Raw genomic sequence first — 22,483 nt, 5'->3', positions numbered from 1 at the left:
ATTCTTTTTTTTTTTCCCTTTCAAGATCTGAAATTTCGAAAGTTCATCCTGGGATTTGAATCTAATGCTTTTCCATTTTCAAATTGAACAAAGAATAAGGATAATAAAATTCTTTCTTCCCTTCTTTCGACCAAAACCGCTCGTTAGAAAATTAGAATTAATATGTTTTGTACAATAGTTGTATACTTTTCCTAAGTAGAATATATCGCCGGCGCTACACAATGGATTTAGTACCAAATACCACTTGTTTTTGTCAATAGGACGAATGAAGACTCAAATATAATTTATATATATTTAAATTTATCAAAAATTAAATTATAATAATTGAAATTTAGAGTTTAATATTTTATTAATAAATTATACGATTGTTTGCATTTGTTGAAAAAGGGATATTTGTAGAACTTAGGAAAAGACTTTGGTTAGAAGGCAGTAATGTTTTATTTTTCATGGTAGTAATTTTATCGATCCAAATCAATGCTCCCAAGTACGAAAAGCTTTTGGCATCGCTTGTACTTGATTTCTTTGTTATCCTTTTGTCGTAACAAACTCAACTTAACGAGCTTAAGATTAAGAAGTGCCCAAGTAAAAAAAAGTTTTGATCAAATAAAGTCATATGAAGAAAAAACCTAAAATAATTTGGAACAAAGGGGGAATAAATTACGTACATTAACAAAAGGTATATTTACAACTAACTTTTAATAAATTTTGTCTTATTAATCAAATTCAAATATATAAAACAAATAAGTATATCCCTTATTTGAAATTAATTAAAAAATTAATCCCATTATATACATATGTTCTTAGATGCACTATAAGAAAATAGATAATTGATGGCACTTTTTTAGCAGCGGTGGCACTTTTTTAGTAGTGCTTCACTAAAAAATGCTACAAAGTTTTGTATTTTTTCAAATGTAGCGGTGTTTGTATTAGAAACACCATTAAATCTATATTTAGCAGTGTTTATAAAATAAAACGTCACTAAATCTGTATTTAGAAGCGTTTATAGAATAAAAAGCAACTAATGATAAAAATTTTGAAGCATTAATCGAAAAAGTACCATTAAAAAGACGTTTGATTTGGAGGAATCCAAACATTTTTTCTCAAAATTTTACTGTGGGATATTTGATTTCAACATTTGATTTAGGGTAATCTAATTCTAGAAAATACTGACAGATTTCCAATGATACCTAAAGTTTCGGAATAAAAAACCACATCTTCTATGGTATCTACGATTTCATGGGGAAAGTAGCGTTATTTTCAAATTTGACTTGACTATAAAATTATGAAATAGCCGTTACTATTTTAAAAAGCATGTCTAAAAATGAATGTAAGTTAGTTGTAAGTTTTTATTGGTAAAAAATTTGGTTTATATATGACGTTTGGCACAAAAATGCCTTCAATAATCCCTTACAAAAAATTAAATGGGGTTATTGAAGGTATTTCTTGCTAAAATGCTTTAAATAATCTCTTTCAATTTTTATAAGGGGATTATTCAATTTTTTTTTTTGTTATTAAAGGTATTTCTGACTAAAAAAACATTGAATAATCTCAAAAAAAATTAAAAAAGATTATTCAAGGCATTTTTGGCAAAAAAATGCTTTGAATAACCCTATTCAATTTTTTGTAAAAAATTATTCAAGGTATTTTATGGCAAAAAACATCTTGAATAATCCCTAAAAAAATGGGAGGGGATTATTCAAGTCTTAAATAATACTTTTTAATTCTAAAAATACTAGAGTAGCTCAATTAGTTAAAGCATACGATTGTTAACTATAAGGTTGTAAGCTTGATCTCTTCTTCTAGCATTTTTTAGGTTTTTCAATTGATTATTTAAGGTGTTTTTATGACCTTATGGTTAACAATCATAAGATTTTTCAAAAGATTATTAAAAGTATTTTTGGCAGAAAATACCTTAAATAATCTTTTCATAAAAATTGAAGAAAATTATTCAAGATATTTTTAGTCAGAAACACTTTGAATAACTCCATTCAATTTTTTGTAAGGGATTATTCAATGCATTTTATAGCAAAAAACGCATTGAATAATCCTCCAAAAAAATGAGAAAAGATTATTAAAGACGTTTTTGACAAAAAAACTTTATTGAAGTATTAGTATAATTAATTATATATAAAAAATTAATTATTTAAATTTGGTTTATTGATTAAAACTTTTCTTATTGTATTATTATAGTCAAGATTTGTACTTGAAATACTTACTTCATTTGTGCTTAAGTCATTAGAAAAGAAATGAAAAGACTATAAGCATAATTTGAAGAAAGAGTATTTTGATTAAAATACTACTGTAGAGGTCATAATGAAAAATTTACCCTGTAATGTGATTAGATGGCAATATGAATAATTAGTTAAATTTTGATTCTCAAGAAAAAGAGAGGTACTATTTTATAACTTTTAATATTAGTTTTAATAATAAAGGTGTTTTACAATTTTAGTTGGTAATATTTGTATTTCTACTATATACGTAATTATTTTTCATGACAGGAAAAAGAAAAGATCAGGATTGCTAGCAGAAAGCAACAGAAATATAGCCATACAATTGTATCAAAAAGTTTTACAAGAAAGCAACAAGAAAAAATAAGTTTATGATATTAAACTTATTCGAATGAATGAACTTGGTTTCCATTGTTGATATATGTGTCGTTATTTGCAATTTATGTCTGTTTAGGACCTTTTATGTTGTTCAAAGGTAAAAATGTAAATTTATAGTTATTATTCTATGTTAATAATTTTGATAGTTTCAATACATTATATTAAACTTGTTTAAATAATTGAACTTCGATTTTACGATTGATATATAAGAAAAAGTTATTGTTTATGTTTATTTAGGACTTTTTATGCCATTAAAATGCAAAAATACAAATTTGCTGTTGTTGTTATGTTTTAACAGTTTGAATAGCTTCAATAGATGATATTAAATTTATCCAAATTATTGAACTTAGTTTTCATGGTTGATATGTATAAAAAAATTATCGTTTACGTCTATTTAGGACTTTTTGTGTCGTTAATAGGTTAAAAAATAAATTTGTTATTATTGTTCTATTTTAACAGTTTGGATAGCTTTAATATATGATATTAAACTTGTCCGAATGATTGAGGGTTTTCACAATTGATATGTGTCAAAAAGTTATCATTTACATCTGTTTATGACTTTTTGTGTTGTTGAGAGACAAAAATACAAATTTGTTGTTACTGTTATATTTTAACAGTTTGAATAGCACATGATATTAAATTTATCGGAATAATTGAACTTAGTTTTCACAGTTGATATATGTGAAAAAGTAACGTTTACATCTATTTAAGACTTTTTATGCCGTTAAAAGGTAAAATGCAAAATTGCTATTATTGTTCTATTTTAACAATTTGAATAGCTTCAATGCATGATATTAAACTTGTCTAACTGATTGAACATAGTTTTCATAGTTGATATGAATAAAAAAGTTATCGTTTATATTTGTTTAAGACTTTTTGTGCTATTAAGAGTAAAAAATGCAAATTTATTGTAATTGTTCTGTTTTAATAGTTTGCATAGCTTCAATACATAATATTAAACTTGTCAAAATAATTGAACTTGGTTTCCATAATTAATATGTGTGAAAAAACTAACGTTTACGTCTGTTTAGGACTTTTTATAATGTTAAAAGATATAATGCAAAATTGCCATTTTTTTTTTGTTTTAACAGTTTGAATAGCTTCAATATATGATAAACTTGATTGAATAATTAAGCTTGATTTTCACAGTCGATATGTGTGAAAAAGCTAACGTTTATGTCTGTTTAAGACTTTTTATGTCATTAAAAGGCAAAATTATAAATTTGCTATTATTATTCTATTTTAATAGTTTGGATAACTTCAATACATGATAATAAACTTGTCCAAATGATTGAACTTGGTTTCTACAGTTGATATGTGTGAAAAAGTCATCGTTTTCGTCTATTTAGGACTATTTTTGCCATTAAAAGGTAAAAATATAAATTTTCTATTATTATTCTATTTTAACAATTTGGATGGCTTCAATACATGATATTAAACTTTTTTGAATGATTGAACTTAGTTTTCACAATTGATATATGTGAAAAAGCTAACGTTTACATCTGTTTAAGACTTTTTATGCCGTTAAAAGGTAAAAATACAAATTTACTATTTTTTCTATTTTAACAATTTGGATAGCTTCAATACATAATAATAAACTTGTCTGAATGATTGAACTTGGTTTCTACAGTAGAAATGTGTGAAAAAGTTATCATTTACGTCTATTTAGGACTATTTTTGCCATTAAAAGATACAAATACAAATTTGCTATTATTATTCTATTTTAACAATTTGGATGGCTTCAATACATGATATTAAACTTTTTTGAAATGATTGAACCTGGTTTTTATAGTTAATATATCTGAAAAAGTTTTTGTTTACCTTTGTTTAGGATTTTTTATACCATTAAAAGGCAAAAATACAAATTTGCTATTATTGTTCTGTTTTAACAATTTGCATAACTTCAATACATGATATTAAACTTTTTCAAATGATTGAACTTAATTTTCACAGTTGATATATATGAAAAAGTTGATGTTCACCTCTGTTTAGGACTTTTTGTGCCATTAAAAAGCAAAAATACAATTTTGCTATTATTGTTATATTTTAACAGTTTTGATAGCTTTAATAAATGATATTAAACTTATCCAAATGATTGAATTTGATTTCCATGATTGATATGTATGAAAAGGCAAAATGTTATTATTATTTACGTTTGTTTAAGACTTTTGTGTTGTTAAAGAACAAAAATATAATTTTACAGTTATATTTCTATTTTAACAATTTAAATAGATTAAATACATGATATTAAACTTATTCAAAATTTTAAACTTGATTGACAAGCTTGATATGCATGAATAAGTTGCGGTTGATATGTATTTAACAATAACATATGTTTTTATGTAAGGGATTAAGATGGGTGAAAAAATTAGATGTATGAAACTTTTTTAATTAACCCACACAAAAAAAGATAGATCTTACTTGAATGTCGAAACACAAGATTATGGTAATTTGTTAGATTTGTTTTATAAAGAAAGTAAACATTTATTATTTTAAATATATTATGAATTAATTATTAAACCTAATAGTTTAATCTAATTAATTTACAAGAGAAACTGAAAGAGAAAATGGCTATTGAGATTGAAGTAGTATCTGATAATTCTATCAACATGCAAGAATTGAAAAATCAAATTTTCATAGAAACTGCTGGAAAAAAAAGACATAAACAGGTCCGAAGCCTTGGATTGGGTCCAACACTATCTAGTTACTATGGATATAACTTTCAGCAATTTACATTATCAACAAGTCAATATTTGCGAGACATTTTCATATTGAGAGAGGAGTTGCAAACTATGCAACAACGTTTCAAGCAAATGAAAGCAAAAAGAGAATATGAGTGTGTTAAAATTGAAGAAAAACATACTAGAATTGACAAAAAGCATGTAAAATTTCAACAGATGCATGATTGATTCAACACTTTTATGAATGTTGTGCAACAACAATTTTCAAAAACTAATCTAAGTGGTCCACCAACTTAGGTACTATATTTAGTAATTATTTATATTTTTTAATATAAAATAGCTTATTATTAAGTGTTAAAACTTGTATTACTTTATTTAATAGGTTCTTGAGCACACTAGTGACCAAGGTGAAAAAAAATCCTTCATCAAATGGAAATATTATAAATCTATACAATCATCAATTTCATACATTTTAAATGTTTTGTTAATGTACTAAAATAATTTAAATGTTATTGTATGTATTATTAAACTTTGTATTACATGCATATTTGAACAAATTATGCATTTATAATATTCAGTTTATGAATATAAGTTTATTTTTATTTCTTTTAATATTTTTATTTAATGATAATAATCAATATTAAAAAAATATAAAAAAAAAGTAAAATTTTTAATTTAGTAGCATTTGTATTCAAAAATGCTGTTAAATGCTAAATTTAGTGGCATTTGTATGATTCAAACGCCACTAAATTTAGCATTTAATGGCCTTTTTTAATACAAATGCTATTAAATAGAGCGATATTTTATTTATATACATGTCACTAATTTAGCAGTATTTTTTTATATAAATGCTAATAAATTAGCAGCATTTATCCTTAAAATTATCGTTATTTTTTTCGACGCAGATATAGTTAACGCTTTTAGTAGTATTTTTGACAAATATCATAAATCTTGTAGTAGCGTTTATAAACGACAATAAACGTAAAATAAAAAATATCACTAAAAACTTAATCCCTTGTAGTGACATATTCCAAGAAAAAAGTCTTAATGAGATTCTATTTTGAAAGTTAACGATTTTGGTGGATCTAAATACTTAAATAAATTATATGAAATTTATGAAAAAAAATCAAAAAGTAAAAAAAAAAAGAGATTGTTGGATACTACTCATAATCACATTTTGCTTTTTCCATCATGCCTATTATTGTGTCCATATATGTATCTAAATCTTGCATGAAAAAAAGTGATAATGAGCGTATGTAACTCCGTAATATTCAAAGAGAGGGTGTGAAAGCATAAATATGTCAGAGAATAAAGGAGTAAGAAGAATAAAAAGTACTTTGCCAAAGATGGCAACTAACTTTACAGTTTATTATCAAAATAAAAACTTGAAAATATCCTCACCACTACCTAAAAAAATGTTGAAAGTTTTTATTAATTTATCTAATGGTTAATAATATACATTCTTTTAAATTCAGGGTTAAAATTTAATAATTTTAAATTAAATTTAAAAATAATTACAAAAATAATTTAAATAAATATCAATCATGAATTTAGGTGGATGTGTATTATTGATCATTGATAAATTAATGGAAACTTCCCCTACTTAATTAATCTAGTATAACTTCATGATATCTCTATTTTATACAAATATATATAATATACATTTTAAGAAATTTTCGACTGAATTTCATGTGAAGTACCACCAATTCAATGGCAAAAAAGAAAATTATGAGATAAAAAATATATGTCCTAGTAAGATTATAATAATAATTTTTTTTTCTTTGTAAATAGAGTAATATTTTAAAACTCACTTCTATCCAATTTGAAGACCTATGGTTGTAACTATTCCACTTTTTTCTTTCATTTATATTTTAAGATAAGTATAATTTTTTTTCTTTTATATTATTTTTAATAGTTATCTAAATAATTAATTTTTTATATATTCCACTCACATAGTGAATTGGGCTAGTATATATAAGAGCTCCTTAGTTTCCCTCTCCCTCAAAACTTCTCCCTTTCTCAAGAGTATATTTGTGAGTTTCTATTTCTCTATCTGGATTTTTTATTGATTTCTCTTCTTGTAATTCAAAGTTCTCTCATTTTTTTCAGTGTCATTTGTTGGAAGATCAAATGTAATCAATTATTGTGTATCTTTGAAAAATTGGTGTTTTCTTATTAATTGATGCCATTTTATGATCTGGGTATTTCTTAATTTTATTAGATCTGTTCTTAAATGTGAAAAAATTTCATGTCTTGGGTTGCTTTATAGATATTACTTTGGCTACATTTATTTGCTTACTAATTGGATTTGGACCTCTTTCTCTCACTATATGATGAAATGTGATTTAAATAAAGATCTGCGTTTTATTTTTATTTTTATTTTTTACATTTTTGAAGTAATAATTTTTTGTCGACATTGCATCTGGTAATTAAGGTGGATCTTGTTGATGAACTTATCGATCATTTTCTTCTTTGTTCGTTGAACACTGATTCCAAACATTGACATGGACCGGTGCTTTCTTGTCTGTTTGTCTTCATATGGTTTTGGTTTTTTACATGCTTGCTTTAGGATTGGTCCTAGATTCTATATTTGCTTCTTATATATTTGCTTTTGCCATACTTCTGAAGTTTTGTGTATATCTTCTTTTTGTAGAATTGGTTTCAGCATGGCTACTTATACCCCCAAGAACATCCTGATTACTGGGGCTGCTGGGTTCATTGCATCTCATGTTGCTAATCGGCTCATTCGAAACTACCCGGACTACAAGATTGTTGTACTTGACAAGCTTGATTACTGCTCAAACCTGAAAAACCTCCTTCCCTCCAACTCATCTCCCAACTTTAAGTTTGTGGAGGGGGACATCGGCAGTGCTGACCTTGTTAATTACCTCCTCATCACTGAATCTATTGACACAATAATGCACTTTGCAGCCCAAACTCATGTCGATAACTCATTTGGTAACAGCTTTGAGTTTACCAAGAACAATATCTATGGCACTCATGTCCTGCTTGAAGCCTGCAAAGTCACTGGTCAGATCAGGAGGTTCATCCATGTGAGCACAGATGAGGTTTATGGTGAGACAGATGAGGATGCTGCTGTAGGAAACCATGAGGCATCCCAACTTCTCCCATCAAATCCATACTCTGCTACAAAAGCTGGTGCTGAAATGCTTGTTATGGCATATGGCAGGTCATATGGATTACCTGTAATTACAACCCGTGGAAACAATGTTTATGGTCCCAACCAGTTCCCTGAAAAATTAATTCCAAAATTTATCCTTTTAGCAATGAGGGGAGAAACTCTTCCAATTCATGGGGATGGTTCCAATGTGAGGAGCTATTTATACTGTGAGGATGTGGCTGAGGCATTTGAAATCATTCTTCACAAGGGTGAAGTTGGAAATGTTTATAATATTGGAACAAAGAAGGAAAGGAGAGTAATTGACGTAGCCAAAGATATATGCAAACTTTTCTCAATGGATCCCGAGACAAGCATCAAGTTTGTCGAAAACAGACCATTCAATGACCAGAGGTATTTTCTTGATGATCAGAAACTGAAGAACTTGGGATGGTCTGAGCGAACTGTATGGGAAGAGGGTTTGAAGAAGACCATACAATGGTTCACTCAAAATCCTGATTGGTGGGGCGATGTCTCTGGCGCACTTCTTCCACATCCAAGAATGCTGATGATGCCTGGTGGTAGGCACACTGATTTTGAAGAGGGAAAAGGTGCATCATATATAAATGGTCATAATCAGACCCCGAATGATAGTTCCAACCTCTAAAAGCAGTCGCTTTCCCCGAAAACCATCCTTGAGTTCCACCACTGATCTCTACTGATTAGACCCTAAATGTACATCTTCTAGTTGTGAATTAGTTGGGAGTTATGGAAGCCAACTTTCGCAGCTGTGCTTGACTAGCACTGGAAATAATCCAAACCCTTTCCCATGCTTGATAATCCCAACAATGAATATTGCAAAATTGGAATTGCCATGTATGTGAAAGTAGTCATGGTTGTGGTCCAAAACTTGACATGGAAATAAAGAGCAATATTAAACCATTAAAAAAAGGTGGTTCAGCTTGTTTCAATTTTAAAATGTTGAAACTGTTAATGTTTGGATTTTAGATTCTACCACTATAACTAAATGAATGGCTTATTATATATGTTGAAGCATGTTTGGTTGGAGGGAATTGTAATTCCATTCCTCCTATTATTATTCTTGTGGTCTTTTTATTCCATTATTATTTGGTTATTTTTTTTAACAAAGAATAGCTATTTCATGAAATATCATTTCTTTAAAAACAAGCAAAAGCAATTCTTTATTATCTCTTAAAAATTGCAATTCCTTGTCCATTAGGAATTGTGAATAATTTTTATGAACAATTTTATTTTTATATATTTAATTAATTTTAATTTTATCCTTACATATTTAATTAGATAATTAATTAATATTAATTAAATTAAACTATAATTAATTAATTAATATTAAATAATATTAAAATTTTATTAAATCAATATTTCTTATAAACTATTATTAAAATAATATAATAAAAATTTTAAATTAATATCTAATAAAATATTATTAACTTCATATTAAAATTTTTAAAATTATTATATTAATATTGAATATTTAAATTATTTTAAAATAATAAAATATGATAACATTAGTTAAATAATATTAAAATATTACTAAATTAATATTAAAATATTAAAATAATTTGTAATACTAAAATATTATTAAATTAATATTTAATATGAAAACATTATTAACATAATATTAAATATTGTTAAATTAATATTTAATATTAAAATATTAAAAATTTTATATGAAATAATTAATATTAAAATATTAAAATATTATTAAATTAACATTTAATATGATTTAATTAATTTTTAATATTATTAAATTGAATATTTAATTTTATTAAATTATATTTAATAATATTCAACTAATTTGAATATAAATAATTTAATATTTAATATTATTAAATTAATATTTAATTTAATGAAGTTAAAATCAATTTAAATATTAATATTTAATTATTATAATAAATTTATTATTAATATTTTATTCATTTTATTAGTTAATAATTATGATAATAAACTATAAGAATAAAATTATTTTTTAAAATTAATTCATTTATATTCTTTGATCTAACCAAATATATTAATACTAATTCTTTTTCTATTTCATTCCAATGAATCAAAATTTATAATTCATATTTTATTTTATTCTTTCTATTTTTTATTCTCAAAGAATATCTATTTCATTTCACAAATCAAATGTGCAAGAAAATATTTTTTATTTTTTATTCATGTAAATAATTTATAAATAAAGAAAAATTCAATTAAAAAAGGGAAAACTTTTTATAAAAAAAAAAAAAGGCAAAATCTTTGTCCAATCGATCTCAATTTCCTCAAAAGTGAAAAAAAATTTTTTTTTTCCTTTTAACAAAAAAAGTCATTTCATTCACGGTCCGTAAAGTTTAAACCGACATAATTAAATGTGAAATTAAAACAACAGAATTAAATTCAAAATTATTGTAACGTAATTAAAACGTCATTTCTAGAATTTAAAATTTTCAAGAACGGTTATTAAAAAATTAATTCTTTTAAATAAATATGTAATTTAAAGAACAATTAACACATGTCAATATTCGATTGGTAGCTTTCCCAAACTTAATTATAAAAACCCAATTAAAAGTTGCTTTATCAGAGGATCAATGTGGTCACAACATCAGCTATTCGTAAAGATCTTTGTCTGAGACTTTTTGATTCCCACTTAATCCTTACATCTTTTGTTCATGAAGGAAACATGACACCAGTAAATATATCATCCAATAAGGGTATTTATGTCATTTTGTATAATTTAATGGCTACCCTTTAGCTGCCCTTATGTATATATATACATGAAGTCTCCTCAACGTCCTTCTCCAGCTCACTCAAAGCTTCTCTCTGTCTATATGTATCTGTTTACCTCTTTTTCAACGCTTTCTTTCCCTAGAACTTGTGTTTTTTTTCTTTCTCTATCTGGATTTTGATTGATTTTTCTTCATCTTGTAAGTCAAAGCTTTCTCATTTTTCAGTCATTTGTTGGGAGATCAAATGTTGTCGATGATTGTATTTTTTTGAAATTTTGGTTTTTTTTTTTTTATTAATCGAGGCCGTTTTATGATCTGGGTACTTCTTAATTTTCTTAGATCTCTTGTTAAATGTGAGAAAATTTTATGTCTTGGGTTGCTTTTTAAGCTGTTACTTAGGCTACATTTATTTGCTTATTAATTGGATCTGAATCTCTTTCTCTTGTTATATGCTGGAATGGGATTTAAAAGAGCTTATATATATATTTACATCTTCAAAGTAGTAATCTTTTATTTACATTGGATATGGTAATGAAGATGGATCTTGTTGCTAGAGTCATAAACTTATGCATCATCTTTTTCTTTGTTCGTTTAACTTTGATTGCAAACATTGACATAACAAAAAAGAGAGAAATGGGAGCTTTAGATTATTGTTCAATTTCTATGGAAAATGAAATGATGGAATAAAAACTATGATGAATTCAAGTTTAATTTAATGAACCAAAAGAAATTAAAAAAAAAAAAAAGCTATGAGGTGATGTTATTTGATTGCATTGGATGGCATGATCCACCTATGTTGGAGGCAGATCTGTTTTTAAGCTTGCTTTTTTCCTCTTGTTTATTTATAAAAAATGAGATCTGGTGGAATCTTCTGTCGAAATGGAAATTTGCTTAGTTTGTCGGTGCTTTCTTGTGTGTTTGTCTTTATATGGTTTTGGATTTTTACATGCTTATTTAAGGTTTGGTGCTGGATTCTATTTGCCTTCTATGTATTTGTTTATGCAAGTTGGTGCTTATTTCTATTATCTTTTGCCATACTTCTGAAGTTAGGTTGTGTATTTCTTCTTTTGTAGAATTGGTATCAGTATGTCTACTTATACCCCCAAGAACATTCTTATTACTGGGGCTGCTGGGTTTATTGCATCTCATGTTGCCAATCGGCTCATTCGAAACTACCCGGACTACAAGATTGTTGTACTTGACAAGCTTGATTACTGCTCAAACCTGAAAAACCTCCTTCCCTCCAAGTTATCCCCGAACTTTAAGTTTGTTAAGGGGGACATTGGCAGTGTTGATCTTGTTAACTACCTCCTCATCACTGAGTCTATTGACACAATAATGCACTTTGCAGCCCAAACTCATGTTGATAACTCATTTGGGAACAGCTTTGAGTTTACCAAGAACAATATCTATGGCACTCATGTCCTGCTTGAAGCCTGCAAAGTCACTGGTCAGATCAGGAGGTTCATCCATGTGAGCACAGATGAGGTTTATGGGGAGACAGATGAGGATGCAGTTGTAGGAAACCATGAGGCTTCCCAACTTCTCCCAACAAACCCATACTCTGCTACAAAAGCTGGTGCTGAAATGCTTGTTATGGCATATGGCAGGTCATACGGATTACCTGTAATTACAACCCGTGGAAACAATGTTTATGGTCCCAACCAGTTCCCTGAAAAATTAATTCCAAAGTTTATCCTCTTAGCAATGAGGGGGAAGACTCTTCCAATTCATGGAGATGGTTCTAATGTGAGGAGCTATTTATACTGTGAGGATGTGGCTGAGGCATTTGAAGTCATTCTTCACAAGGGTGAAGTCGGGCATGTTTATAATATTGGAACAAAGAAGGAAAGGAGAGTGATAGACGTAGCCAAAGATATTTGCAAACTTTTCTCAATGGATCCTCAGACAAGCATCAGGTTTGTTGAAAACAGACCATTCAATGACCAGAGGTATTTTCTTGATGATCAGAAACTCAAGAACTTGGGATGGTCTGAGCGAACGGTATGGGAAGAGGGGTTGAAGAAGACCATAGAATGGTACACCCAAAATCCTGATTGGTGGGACGATGTGTCTGGCGCACTTCTTCCACATCCAAGAATGCTGATGATGCCTGGTGGTAGACACTTTGATTCTGAAGAGGGAAAAGGTACATCATATATAAGTGGTCCTAATCAGACCCAAATGGTGGTTCCAACCTCCGAAAGTAATAGAGGTTCTCCTCGAAAACCATCTTTGAAGTTCTTGATCTATGGCAGGACTGGCTGGATTGGAGGTCTGCTTGGTCAGTTATGTGATAAACAAGATATTCTCTTTGAATATGGAAGAGGACGCTTGGAAGATCGTTCATCACTTGTGGCAGATATTCAAAATATAAAGCCAACCCATGTTTTTAATGCTGCTGGTGTGACCGGTAGACCCAATGTTGATTGGTGTGAATCTCACAAAACAGAAACCGTTCGTACCAATGTGGCTGGAACCTTGACCTTGGCAGATGTTTGCAGAGAGAATGGGCTTTTGATGATGAACTTTGCTACTGGGTGTATATTTGAGTATGATGCTGCACATCCTGAGGGCTCTGGCATTGGGTTTAAAGAGGAAGACAAACCCAATTTCACCGGTTCCTTCTACTCAAAAACCAAGGCTATGGTAACTACCTTGGATACCTTTAATCTAAGTCAATTTTGTTTGTTAATTGTTGTCTTAAGGGCTCATAAATTGCCTCAATATTTTTAGGTTGAAGGGCTATTGAAAGAATATGACAATGTTTGCACCCTCAGAGTTAGAATGCCGATCTCATCTGACCTAAACAACCCCCGCAACTTCATCACCAAGATTTCACGCTACAACAAGGTGGTCAATATTCCCAACAGCATGACGATCTTGGATGAACTTTTACTGATTTCTATTGAGATGGCAAAAAGGAATTTGAGGGGTATATGGAACTTCACAAATCCTGGTGTTGTGAGCCACAATGAAATCCTGGAGATGTACAAGGCATATATTGACCCCAAGTTTCAGTGGGTGAACTTCACATTGGAAGAACAAGCCAATGTCATAGTTGCCCCGCGAAGCAATAATGAGTTGGATGCATCCAAGTTGAAGAATGAATTCCCTGAGTTGCTATCAATCAAGGAATCACTGATTAAATATGTCTTTGAACCCAACAAGAGAACCTGAGCCTAATAAGCAGGTTTCAGCTATGGAACCTCAGTATTGACCTCTGCTTTCTACATTTAGTATTATGACCAGGAATATCTTTTCAGTTTCATTCATTTGTTATTGTTGTCTTCCACCACATTAATTTTACACAAACTATAATGTATTAGGTTTTTCATCTTTAATCCTCACTAGCTGCACCAGAGCTCCTTTTTTGAAGAAATAATCTATAGGTACTTTACAATTTGTGTCATCTGCAGGCTGGCAGGTGTATTACTTCTGCATTTCTTTAGTTGAATATTATGGCTTCAACACATGTACTAGTCTTTAATGGAAGAAATTGCATTGATCTCTTATTCAAATGAGTGGATAATTTATGGGTTAGAGTCCTCAATTGTCTTTTGTGCAACTAGAGTTGGAGTAAGTTCCTGATTAACTGGAAAAAATATTTAAGTGCTATGTAAGTTGCCATATTAATCCACACAGTATATTGCATTCCTTTGACTGAAAAAAAAAAAAATATATATATATATATATATTTTACAATTTTTTCTTTTTACCTTGCAATTCCAAACCTCTATAACCATGTATTTCCATTTGTTACCACTTATCCATCTTTCTTTTTTCCCCCACTTTTTCAACTTTGGTTATAATTTATAAATGGAAGTATATGATTAAAAAAAAAGAAAAAACAAGGGAATCATGTTCAATTAGGCCTTGTTAGGCATTGGGAGGAAAGAAAATGATGTTTCAGTCAAGATTCACAGGGAGAGATTTCAAACTTTGAGTAGCGATTGATTATTTCCACAGTTTGGAAGCAATCCAAATAACATAATACCCAGTTTAACTAATGAACAGCTAATATTTAACGCATTTGCCGAAGAATATTGAACAAATTTAAGGCATATGAAACTTATGCCATGTTTGGATGAATGTTACAGAGTAGAAAGTTAATCCTTCATCTTATTATTCAAATGGTTGAAATATTAGTAAGAGAACTGTAGTTGTACAAATGGCATGGGTGCAATAACAATGCTGTAGCAGACTCCCACTGCTATTATCATTGCTGGTTCTTTTATCCTACTTTCCAGACTCTGTACATCTTCCAAGACCTTTTCTACTCCGTCAGCCAGGTTACAAAAATTTGAAAGTATATACGTGCTTATAATATGTTTTTCAAATTAAATCATATTAAATGTTTAATTTTGAGGTTTAATCTTGAAAACAATTTTTTATGCTGTTCAGCCCAATATGTCGATAAGTGGTGGCCCATCAAAGATTGAGCGGGCTTGAAGGCTTGGGCTAACCCCCTAGCCCATAGAAACCCGCCTATGAAATCCGGAGCATGACGATTGCTCCATTTTTCCAACTGAAATTTCCAGTTTTCCGGTCTTCTCCATCAAAGCTTTCTTCTTTAACAGAGAAGAAAGAGAAAAACATGGCAAGAAGGAAACTTTTGTTGCTGTTGAAGCCATTTGATGTCTATCATGTTACTCAATCAAAACCCGTCTCTCACTTCACCAACCCTCGGGTAATATAAAAATCAACACTCATTTCACTCTCTCAAAATTTGTACTGCTATCTTTTTTATTTTGCATTAGCATTCATGGTGTTTGATTAAATGTCAGAATAACATATTATATTTATTTTACTTTTTTTTTTTAATATTTGAGAAGTTCCCGCCTTATTGGGTTTACCTTATTTTTTTGTTTGCATTCATTTTCTCTCTTTTTTGGCTTCTTTTGCCGTAACCTTCTTGATAATGTTTAAGATGTTTTTGTTTGGTAAAAAGGCTAAGCTTGAGCTTTTGTTCAATGTTTTAGTTGCTAATAATATGTTTATGAGAAGGAATTAGGGTCATACGTTTATTGCTTGCTTCAGTTCTTTGCAAAGACGCAAGCTTCTATTCCCTGGAGAAATGTATTAATAGGCGGAAGATTTGTAGAGTTTTATTGAATGTGGGTTGTTCTGCTTTGTGCAGTTTATAATTGGCAATTTATTATCAAGTATTTTTTATGTGGTTTTAATTTCCTGGTACCGTTTGTAGCCATCAAGCAGTTCTCAACACAACAAGTAGCTTTTGTGTTAAAATTAGTCAAGCCATAAGCAAGGATCAGATGGCTTGCTTTCATTTGAACTAGGCTTGTTTCCTTAGGTTTTCATGGATGACCTGGAATACCGGCGTATGTACTCTAAACTTGGACACTTGGATTTCCTTTGTTTCCCCTCCCACAATCTCCTCCCCCCCCCCAAAAAAAAAAAAAATGATTTAAGGATTCCCATTTACATATACTTAGTACTTGCAGTATTCATCCATGAGTATGAACTACCGCTTTATAAGGTATTTATTGAGACAGTAAATGAAAGCTTTTAGGACACTTGCTATAATCATTGTTCTGTTTACTTCTCCTCTTTCCATCCTGCCACTAGAATAAATTTCTTATTATTTGCACTTTCTCTTTGTACTGTCACAGGTTTTCCATTATCTTGATAATAGGCGTAAGGTTCACAAGGAGGCCATAAACTTTTGTCAGCAAATTTTACAGAAAAAAGCAGTTGACTGGAAACCCATATTACGTAATAATTTATCACAACCAATTCATAATGTGGATTTGGTTGTCACAGTTGGTGGTGATGGGACTCTTTTGCAGGCCAGTCATTTCATGGATGACTCAATTCCAGTTTTAGGAGTAAATTCTGATCCTACACAAGCTGAAGAGGTTAGTTCATTTCTCTGTCGGAGCTTTCAATTTGCTGCTGTATATCAATTTTGAAATACTTTTGATGCTCTGAACCATTTCTTGATATTGATACATCTGAGTTGGGATGCCAGTTATTCATAGTTTTCTTCTTTATAGGTTGAAGAATTTAGTAATGAGTTTGATGCTACTAGAAGTACTGGCTATTTATGTGCAGCAACAGTAAAAAACTTTGAACAGGTAAGTATATATATGTATATGTATAGAGTAACAGAAGGAAATGAACATATTTAGAGGTATTGCATAAAAAAAGAATTGTGTAGTGACAAATTTGTTGTGAGATATTGCATATCTGTTTATGTCGAAAGAGGAGTAAATTTTATGCTTATGTAAGTTTGAGAATAAGCTTTGCAACTTGACATTTTAAGAAGTTAAAGGCGACCTTAGTTAAAAGCTAGAGGTTCTGAACTTACATGCCTATACCGAATTTAAGCTTTTCCATTTTCCTATGCACATGTCTAATGGATTTCCCTTTGTGTTTTTAGCATGATTTATTTTTACTGGATTTCAACAGTTTGGGTCTTTATTTATCAAAAACAGCATGAGTTATACTGTTCTTTTCTACATAGAAGCTTCTTGATGTAATTATAGATATTTAACATTTCTTTCAGGTTCTGGATAGCTTTCTAGAGGGTCAGACAGTTCCTTCTAAGTTGTCAAGGATGTCAATGTCTGTAAATTCAAAATCTCTGTCTACTTATGCTCTTAATGATATTTTGATTGCACACCCATGTCCTGCAACAGTTTCTCGGTTTTCATTGAGGTAAGGAATTTTCATGCATATGTCAGTAACCAGTTTTACATAATGTTACATGCTTTAACGTCTTCATTTTGCATATTGGCAGAATTGAAAGGGATGACCAGACATGTTTGTCATTAGTTAATTGCCGATCAAGTGGTCTCAGAGTCTCAACTGCTGCAGGATCAACAGCTGCCATGCTCTCAGCAGGAGGATTTGCAATGCCTATGTTGTCTCGGGATCTCCAATATATGGTAAGAGAGCCTATTTCACCTGGAGCAGCCATTTCTTCCTTAATGCATGGTTTAATCAAGTCAGATCAGTCCATGAATGTCACATGGTTTTCCAAAGAGGGTTTGATATATGTTGATGGCTCTCATGTTTTCTATACTATCCAAAATGGGGATTCCATTGAAATATCTTCTAAGGCCCCAGTTTTGCAAGTTGTCTTTCCTCATTTGTCATCATAAAACTCATGTAACAGAGCTGGCAAATGCTAATCAAAAAGACATCAACATGTTTGAACCACAAATACTTTATCACTCTTGCATTAATCCGAAAGACATGTAGAGAACAAATTTTCATTTTCTTAGTAGATAATTCAAATCATTGATTCTTTGAAAGCCAGAAATGTCCATTTAGTACAAGGATTTTAGAATAATAAGCTGGAGCGATAGCTTTAAATGAAAATCATACGTTAACATGTGGGGCCAAGTTAAAGACCTGAAGTGGATATCATATTCATTGCAGTCTTCAGGTAATAGTTAATTAGTGAATATTAATCTGCTGAACTGGCGAAGTTTGGTCATTTTTGAATCCAGAGTTTAGCTGAGTTAATTTAAGTAACCACCTTTAAGAGGTGGCACTATCTAGCGGTATGAGGTTCAAATCCCAACACCAGTAACCCCTTTCCCCTATTCTCAGGCTGCGATCTCCTTTGTAGTAAAAAAAAGTTTGGTCCTTTCTGTTAGACATTTTGGAGGTGGTATGATGCTGAATCTTTGTAGTATCTGTCTGGAGTCCATATTAAGCAAATATAAAGATATATTTTGAATACTTTTACTTTCTTTCTTTCCCTTTCTGCCTTGTGGATATTAAACATCGGCAACACAAAAGTCTAGATTTAATGGAAGAGAAAGAAAGAAACTAACATACCCTGCAAAAAGGGGATTATGTTTCTAATCTGTACCCTGACTTAAAAGCCTCTTCACGTGAGTTACCGCACCTTGCCACGTGAATTTAAACTCATAAACCTTTTGCTTCTACATCTATTTGTCAGCTTCTTTCCAGTTGTAAGATTCTCCTTTCAAAATGCAAAATTATTTGAACTTTGAAGTAACTATCTTCCATTTTATCTACATTCTTGAGGAAATTTTGTTGATAATCTGACCTCCTCCCCCAAGAGGAAGAATCATAGAGCAATTTTATATTTAATTTTTCAGTTTTATGGGAAATTTCAGGCTTCAACATGATCTAAAACAGGATGCTTAAAGATCTTCAATAGTACACAGAAAGAACACAAAGCTGAGAGATATATTTGCCAATTGTAACAAATTATTTGAGGAGATATTTTTGGCAATTACTCCCTTTTTTTTTGCTTTTTGGCAACTGGCTGGCCTCCAACTTATGATTTTTGGAATATCTTTGTCTCATCTTGTGGTCACTAATCAAGAACAAAATCAACTTCTTGTCATGAACCAAAACAGAAAATGTCTCATTGCCAAGCAGATGTTTCTGTTGTCGGGACAAGACTGCAAAAGGGCGACAAATCAATGACCCACACCCAAACCTCAAGTATTCAAAAGCAATCACTATCAAAACTTCAAACGCTAGCAACAAATGAAATTTTGCCAATTTGGAAGCTATCATGTTACCATATCAATCGCATTTCAATCTGCCAGCAATTTCCAGCTGGATGTTTTATAGAAAGGAAGGAAAGATGGAAGGAAGAAAATGTTCCATTCATAGCTAGAAAACTCTCAATACAATTTCTATAAAAATGTAAAGACAGTTCGATACGTCCTCTTAATCATGGTATAAGAAAACAGTCAATTTGCCAAAAAAAAAAAAAATCTCAGACCTTTACAAAATTGCAGCAGTGATGGCCACCCGAGTTTGAAGACTCCAATGAAGGAATGGAAGTGGCAATCATGAAAAGATGATTATTACATTTCCCTGTTGTATATCCACATACCTTTGAAATTTGGCGAAGACAATGGGGTACCAATGTTTTCTCTTTTTCCTTTTTTTTTTTTTCCATGTCCATGCTTCCACACAACATTATACATACATTGTTTTGCAAGAGTTGGAGCTTTGCGATAATGTCCCTCTTTTACTATAAAACAAGGAGCTAATTACTGTAGGTGAAATTTTCTTCAACGCTAGATTTCCAGCAAAATGTACATCAACTTGATGTCAGCAACTGTTTCATCAGCACAAAGTATCATGCAAGTCTGCAAATGAAAAAAGGAACAGTGCCATCTGCAATATAACGCATCATGTTAGTGAGCAACAAAACAATTAGACAAATAACAAAGCAGCTCCACAATGTAAGGCAAGGAAAACGAGAGCTTGATGTAGATTTAACTACGGAGATGTTTTAACTTTTAATCAGTATAAACAAGCTATATTCAACAATCCAAGTGAAGCATCTGCTTACATTTATCCATTCATCATATGGGTTGATATCCACAGGTTTCATAAGACTGAGAATCAAAATTCCCAGATTAGGTGAGTAGAATTGAAATTAAGAAGATACAACATACAACTCTATAAAGGTAAAAGCTGTGCAGAACAATCCTAACCCTTTTGCTTGATAACAAATTAACAGCAGGTAATTTTGTCACCTATATATCCAGTAAGCAGTCTACAAACCAGTGAAAAGAGGAAAGAAAATTCTAGGACAGACCATTACTGTCGAAAAAGCAACAACTAATTTTTTCACATATAATAAACTCCCAGTTTCATTTTTTTTTTTTTTTTTTCATTTTGTTATTGTGCAGCTCTATTATCTTAGCTTAGAAAACAAAATTCTAGAAAGCATTATAACGAACCACTTCCACCAGATAAAATTCTTACCTCTTAGAAAGAACTTGACCACAAATGGGACATGCTGCATCATTGCTAAAGATCTTGCTTGCATATTCAGCGCCTATTTACAAAGTGAAGGAATCTTTGGAATGCATTAACTGTTTCTTTATCTTAAACAATGGTAAGGAAAAGATATATAAAATGTGCTGTGATGGCAGAAAAATTATATGCATTTGGATATAAAAGAGTTGACCAAAGGTAGTGGTAACAGCGCGCCCTTCTAACTCACGCCAACATGCATCGCATCTCATTTCAATTGATTATATTAGGCTTACTGCATTTGCATATCACAAGCAACCATCAAGGCAAGATTCTTTTGGAGCATATACCATTCCTACATAAAGTTTCAAGTCAATGACTGCTGCAGCTTGTTTGTTTCATGATTCAAAAGTAACAAAGCTTTGGCTTCAATATGCAAGACATCATGGTGTTAATCAATATCTGATAGAATCTAATGCTCCGTTTGTTGAATTCGGATAATCACCAGAAAGCGAATCATTACATGAACTTGAAAATTTAAGGAAAATTAGGGAAATGTTAATTCATAAAATATTCATAACCAGGTTTTGATGATTAATCATCAGATTCTAGGGAAAAAATTAATAAAAACCCTAAAAATTCACGGAATTTCAATTAATCAGGAAAAGTGATATTTATTTTGATCCTGGTTCTGATATTGCTATGAGGTTCGATCAAATCATACGGAACATCGTAATTTATGAGGTCCCAAGCATGGAAAATGAAAACCTGTAGTTCGAGGTTTCCAAATTTTTCTTTTTCGTCTTCATAAATTTTCTTAGTGAGCAAACAGATTTATAATTACCGTTTTATCCGAAATTCAAATAGAAATTCCGTCCAAAATTGCAGATTCTCTAGCGACTTGATCAAACCTCAGTTAAATTCCTTGAAATTCATAGCAGCCAAAAATGTTGAGATCGAGAACGGGAAAAATGAAAAAAGGGGCAACGCTAGAAAAACGAAAAAAAGAATAAAATTGAGATAAATCAATTTTTATTTGACAATGACCCAATCTCATAATAAATTTAAATAAAAATTTATTAAAATATAATTTGTTAAATATTATTTGATGAATAAAAAATATTTATAAATAAATTTTTTTTTAAATTACGAGATTATTAGTGGCAAGTTGTTATTCTTATAAATAATAGAGATTTTATAAGTTAAATATGAAAAAAAAATACAAATCAATTATAAAATTTTATAAAATAGATATTTTATAAGATTATAATAAATTAAAAAAATTTTTATAAGTGTGTACTTTTAATTGAACTAAAAGAGAATAAAAAGATTTATATACAAATATATATTTGAGTATATATTTATTTAAATTAAAAGTATTAATTGAAAAATTGTTGATCGAAATTATATATTTATAAATTTTTTATAATTAATAAATTTTTTAATTAATAAACATAAATTAAGTTATTATTTTTTATATAATTAAATACTTGTTTGATTTTATTTATGTTGATTTTGATGGTTAATAAATAGGTGGCTTTTTTTTGCCAAACAATACGTTCAAATTTCCTGAAGATTTATTGGAGGAAAATGAACCTCTTTGTTCGT

General features: G+C 29.9%; 2 protein-coding genes, 1 long non-coding RNA gene and 1 pseudogene across 5 annotated transcripts; 3 read left to right on the top strand and 1 right to left on the bottom strand.

Annotated features, from left to right (window-relative positions):
• The first annotated feature begins 7,255 nt into the window (after nt 1–7,255).
• On the top strand, nt 7,256–9,356 carry LOC111287620 (trifunctional UDP-glucose 4,6-dehydratase/UDP-4-keto-6-deoxy-D-glucose 3,5-epimerase/UDP-4-keto-L-rhamnose-reductase RHM1 pseudogene; annotated as a pseudogene). Its single transcript, XR_016341472.1, has 2 exons — nt 7,256–7,320; nt 7,941–9,356. The product of XR_016341472.1 is annotated as a trifunctional UDP-glucose 4,6-dehydratase/UDP-4-keto-6-deoxy-D-glucose 3,5-epimerase/UDP-4-keto-L-rhamnose-reductase RHM1 pseudogene (transcript).
• A 1,867-nt stretch (nt 9,357–11,223) lies between these two features.
• LOC111287731 (trifunctional UDP-glucose 4,6-dehydratase/UDP-4-keto-6-deoxy-D-glucose 3,5-epimerase/UDP-4-keto-L-rhamnose-reductase RHM1-like) lies at nt 11,224–14,664 on the top strand. Of its 2 annotated transcripts, none has more exons than XM_022878404.2 (3): nt 11,224–11,347; nt 12,223–13,798; nt 13,886–14,664. In XM_022878404.2, exons 2-3 carry the CDS (start codon nt 12,236–12,238, stop codon nt 14,327–14,329), a joined length of 2,007 nt encoding a protein of 668 aa, XP_022734139.2. In that variant the 5' UTR covers nt 11,224–11,347; nt 12,223–12,235; the 3' UTR covers nt 14,330–14,664. The 2 variants fall into 2 exon arrangements, with proteins under 2 accessions (XP_022734139.2, XP_022734138.2); XM_022878403.2 differs by having other exon boundaries at nt 11,229–11,253.
• Nucleotides 14,665–15,577: 913 nt separating this feature from the next.
• Nucleotides 15,578–18,390, top strand: NADK3 (NAD(H) kinase 3). Its single transcript, XM_022879647.2, has 5 exons — nt 15,578–15,839; nt 16,783–17,028; nt 17,167–17,247; nt 17,679–17,830; nt 17,913–18,390. Exons 1-5 carry the CDS (start codon nt 15,654–15,656, stop codon nt 18,274–18,276), a joined length of 1,029 nt encoding a protein of 342 aa, XP_022735382.2. The 5' UTR covers nt 15,578–15,653; the 3' UTR covers nt 18,277–18,390.
• A 1,085-nt stretch (nt 18,391–19,475) lies between these two features.
• LOC149519085 (uncharacterized) lies at nt 19,476–21,856 on the bottom strand. The gene is made up of 3 exons (XR_016341471.1): nt 21,720–21,856; nt 20,885–21,230; nt 19,476–20,287 (listed from the first exon to the last, which is right to left on the bottom strand). It is a non-coding gene; the product is annotated as an uncharacterized LOC149519085 (long non-coding RNA).
• Nucleotides 21,857–22,483: the final 627 nt, after the last annotated feature.

The sequence above is a fragment of the Durio zibethinus genome, chromosome 4, assembly GCF_047325235.1.
Source record: "Durio zibethinus cultivar Kanyao isolate XHJ-2024 chromosome 4, ASM4732523v1, whole genome shotgun sequence".
In the NCBI taxonomy this organism is placed as follows: Eukaryota; Viridiplantae; Streptophyta; class Magnoliopsida; order Malvales; family Malvaceae; genus Durio; species Durio zibethinus.
This window is presented reverse-complemented; position numbering and strand designations above follow the sequence as displayed.

Coding starts and splice junctions, on each gene's coding strand:
- LOC111287731 (XM_022878404.2), top strand. CDS start 12,236: ATGTCTACTTATACCCCCAAGAACATTCTTATTACTGGGGCTGCTGGG. Junction 13,799..13,885: donor ACTCAAAAACCAAGGCTATG/GTAACTACCTTG, acceptor CAATATTTTTAG/GTTGAAGGGCTATTGAAAGA.
- NADK3 (XM_022879647.2), top strand. CDS start 15,654: ATGACGATTGCTCCATTTTTCCAACTGAAATTTCCAGTTTTCCGGTCT. Junction 17,248..17,678: donor CAGTAAAAAACTTTGAACAG/GTAAGTATATAT, acceptor CATTTCTTTCAG/GTTCTGGATAGCTTTCTAGA. Junction 17,831..17,912: donor GTTTCTCGGTTTTCATTGAG/GTAAGGAATTTT, acceptor GCATATTGGCAG/AATTGAAAGGGATGACCAGA.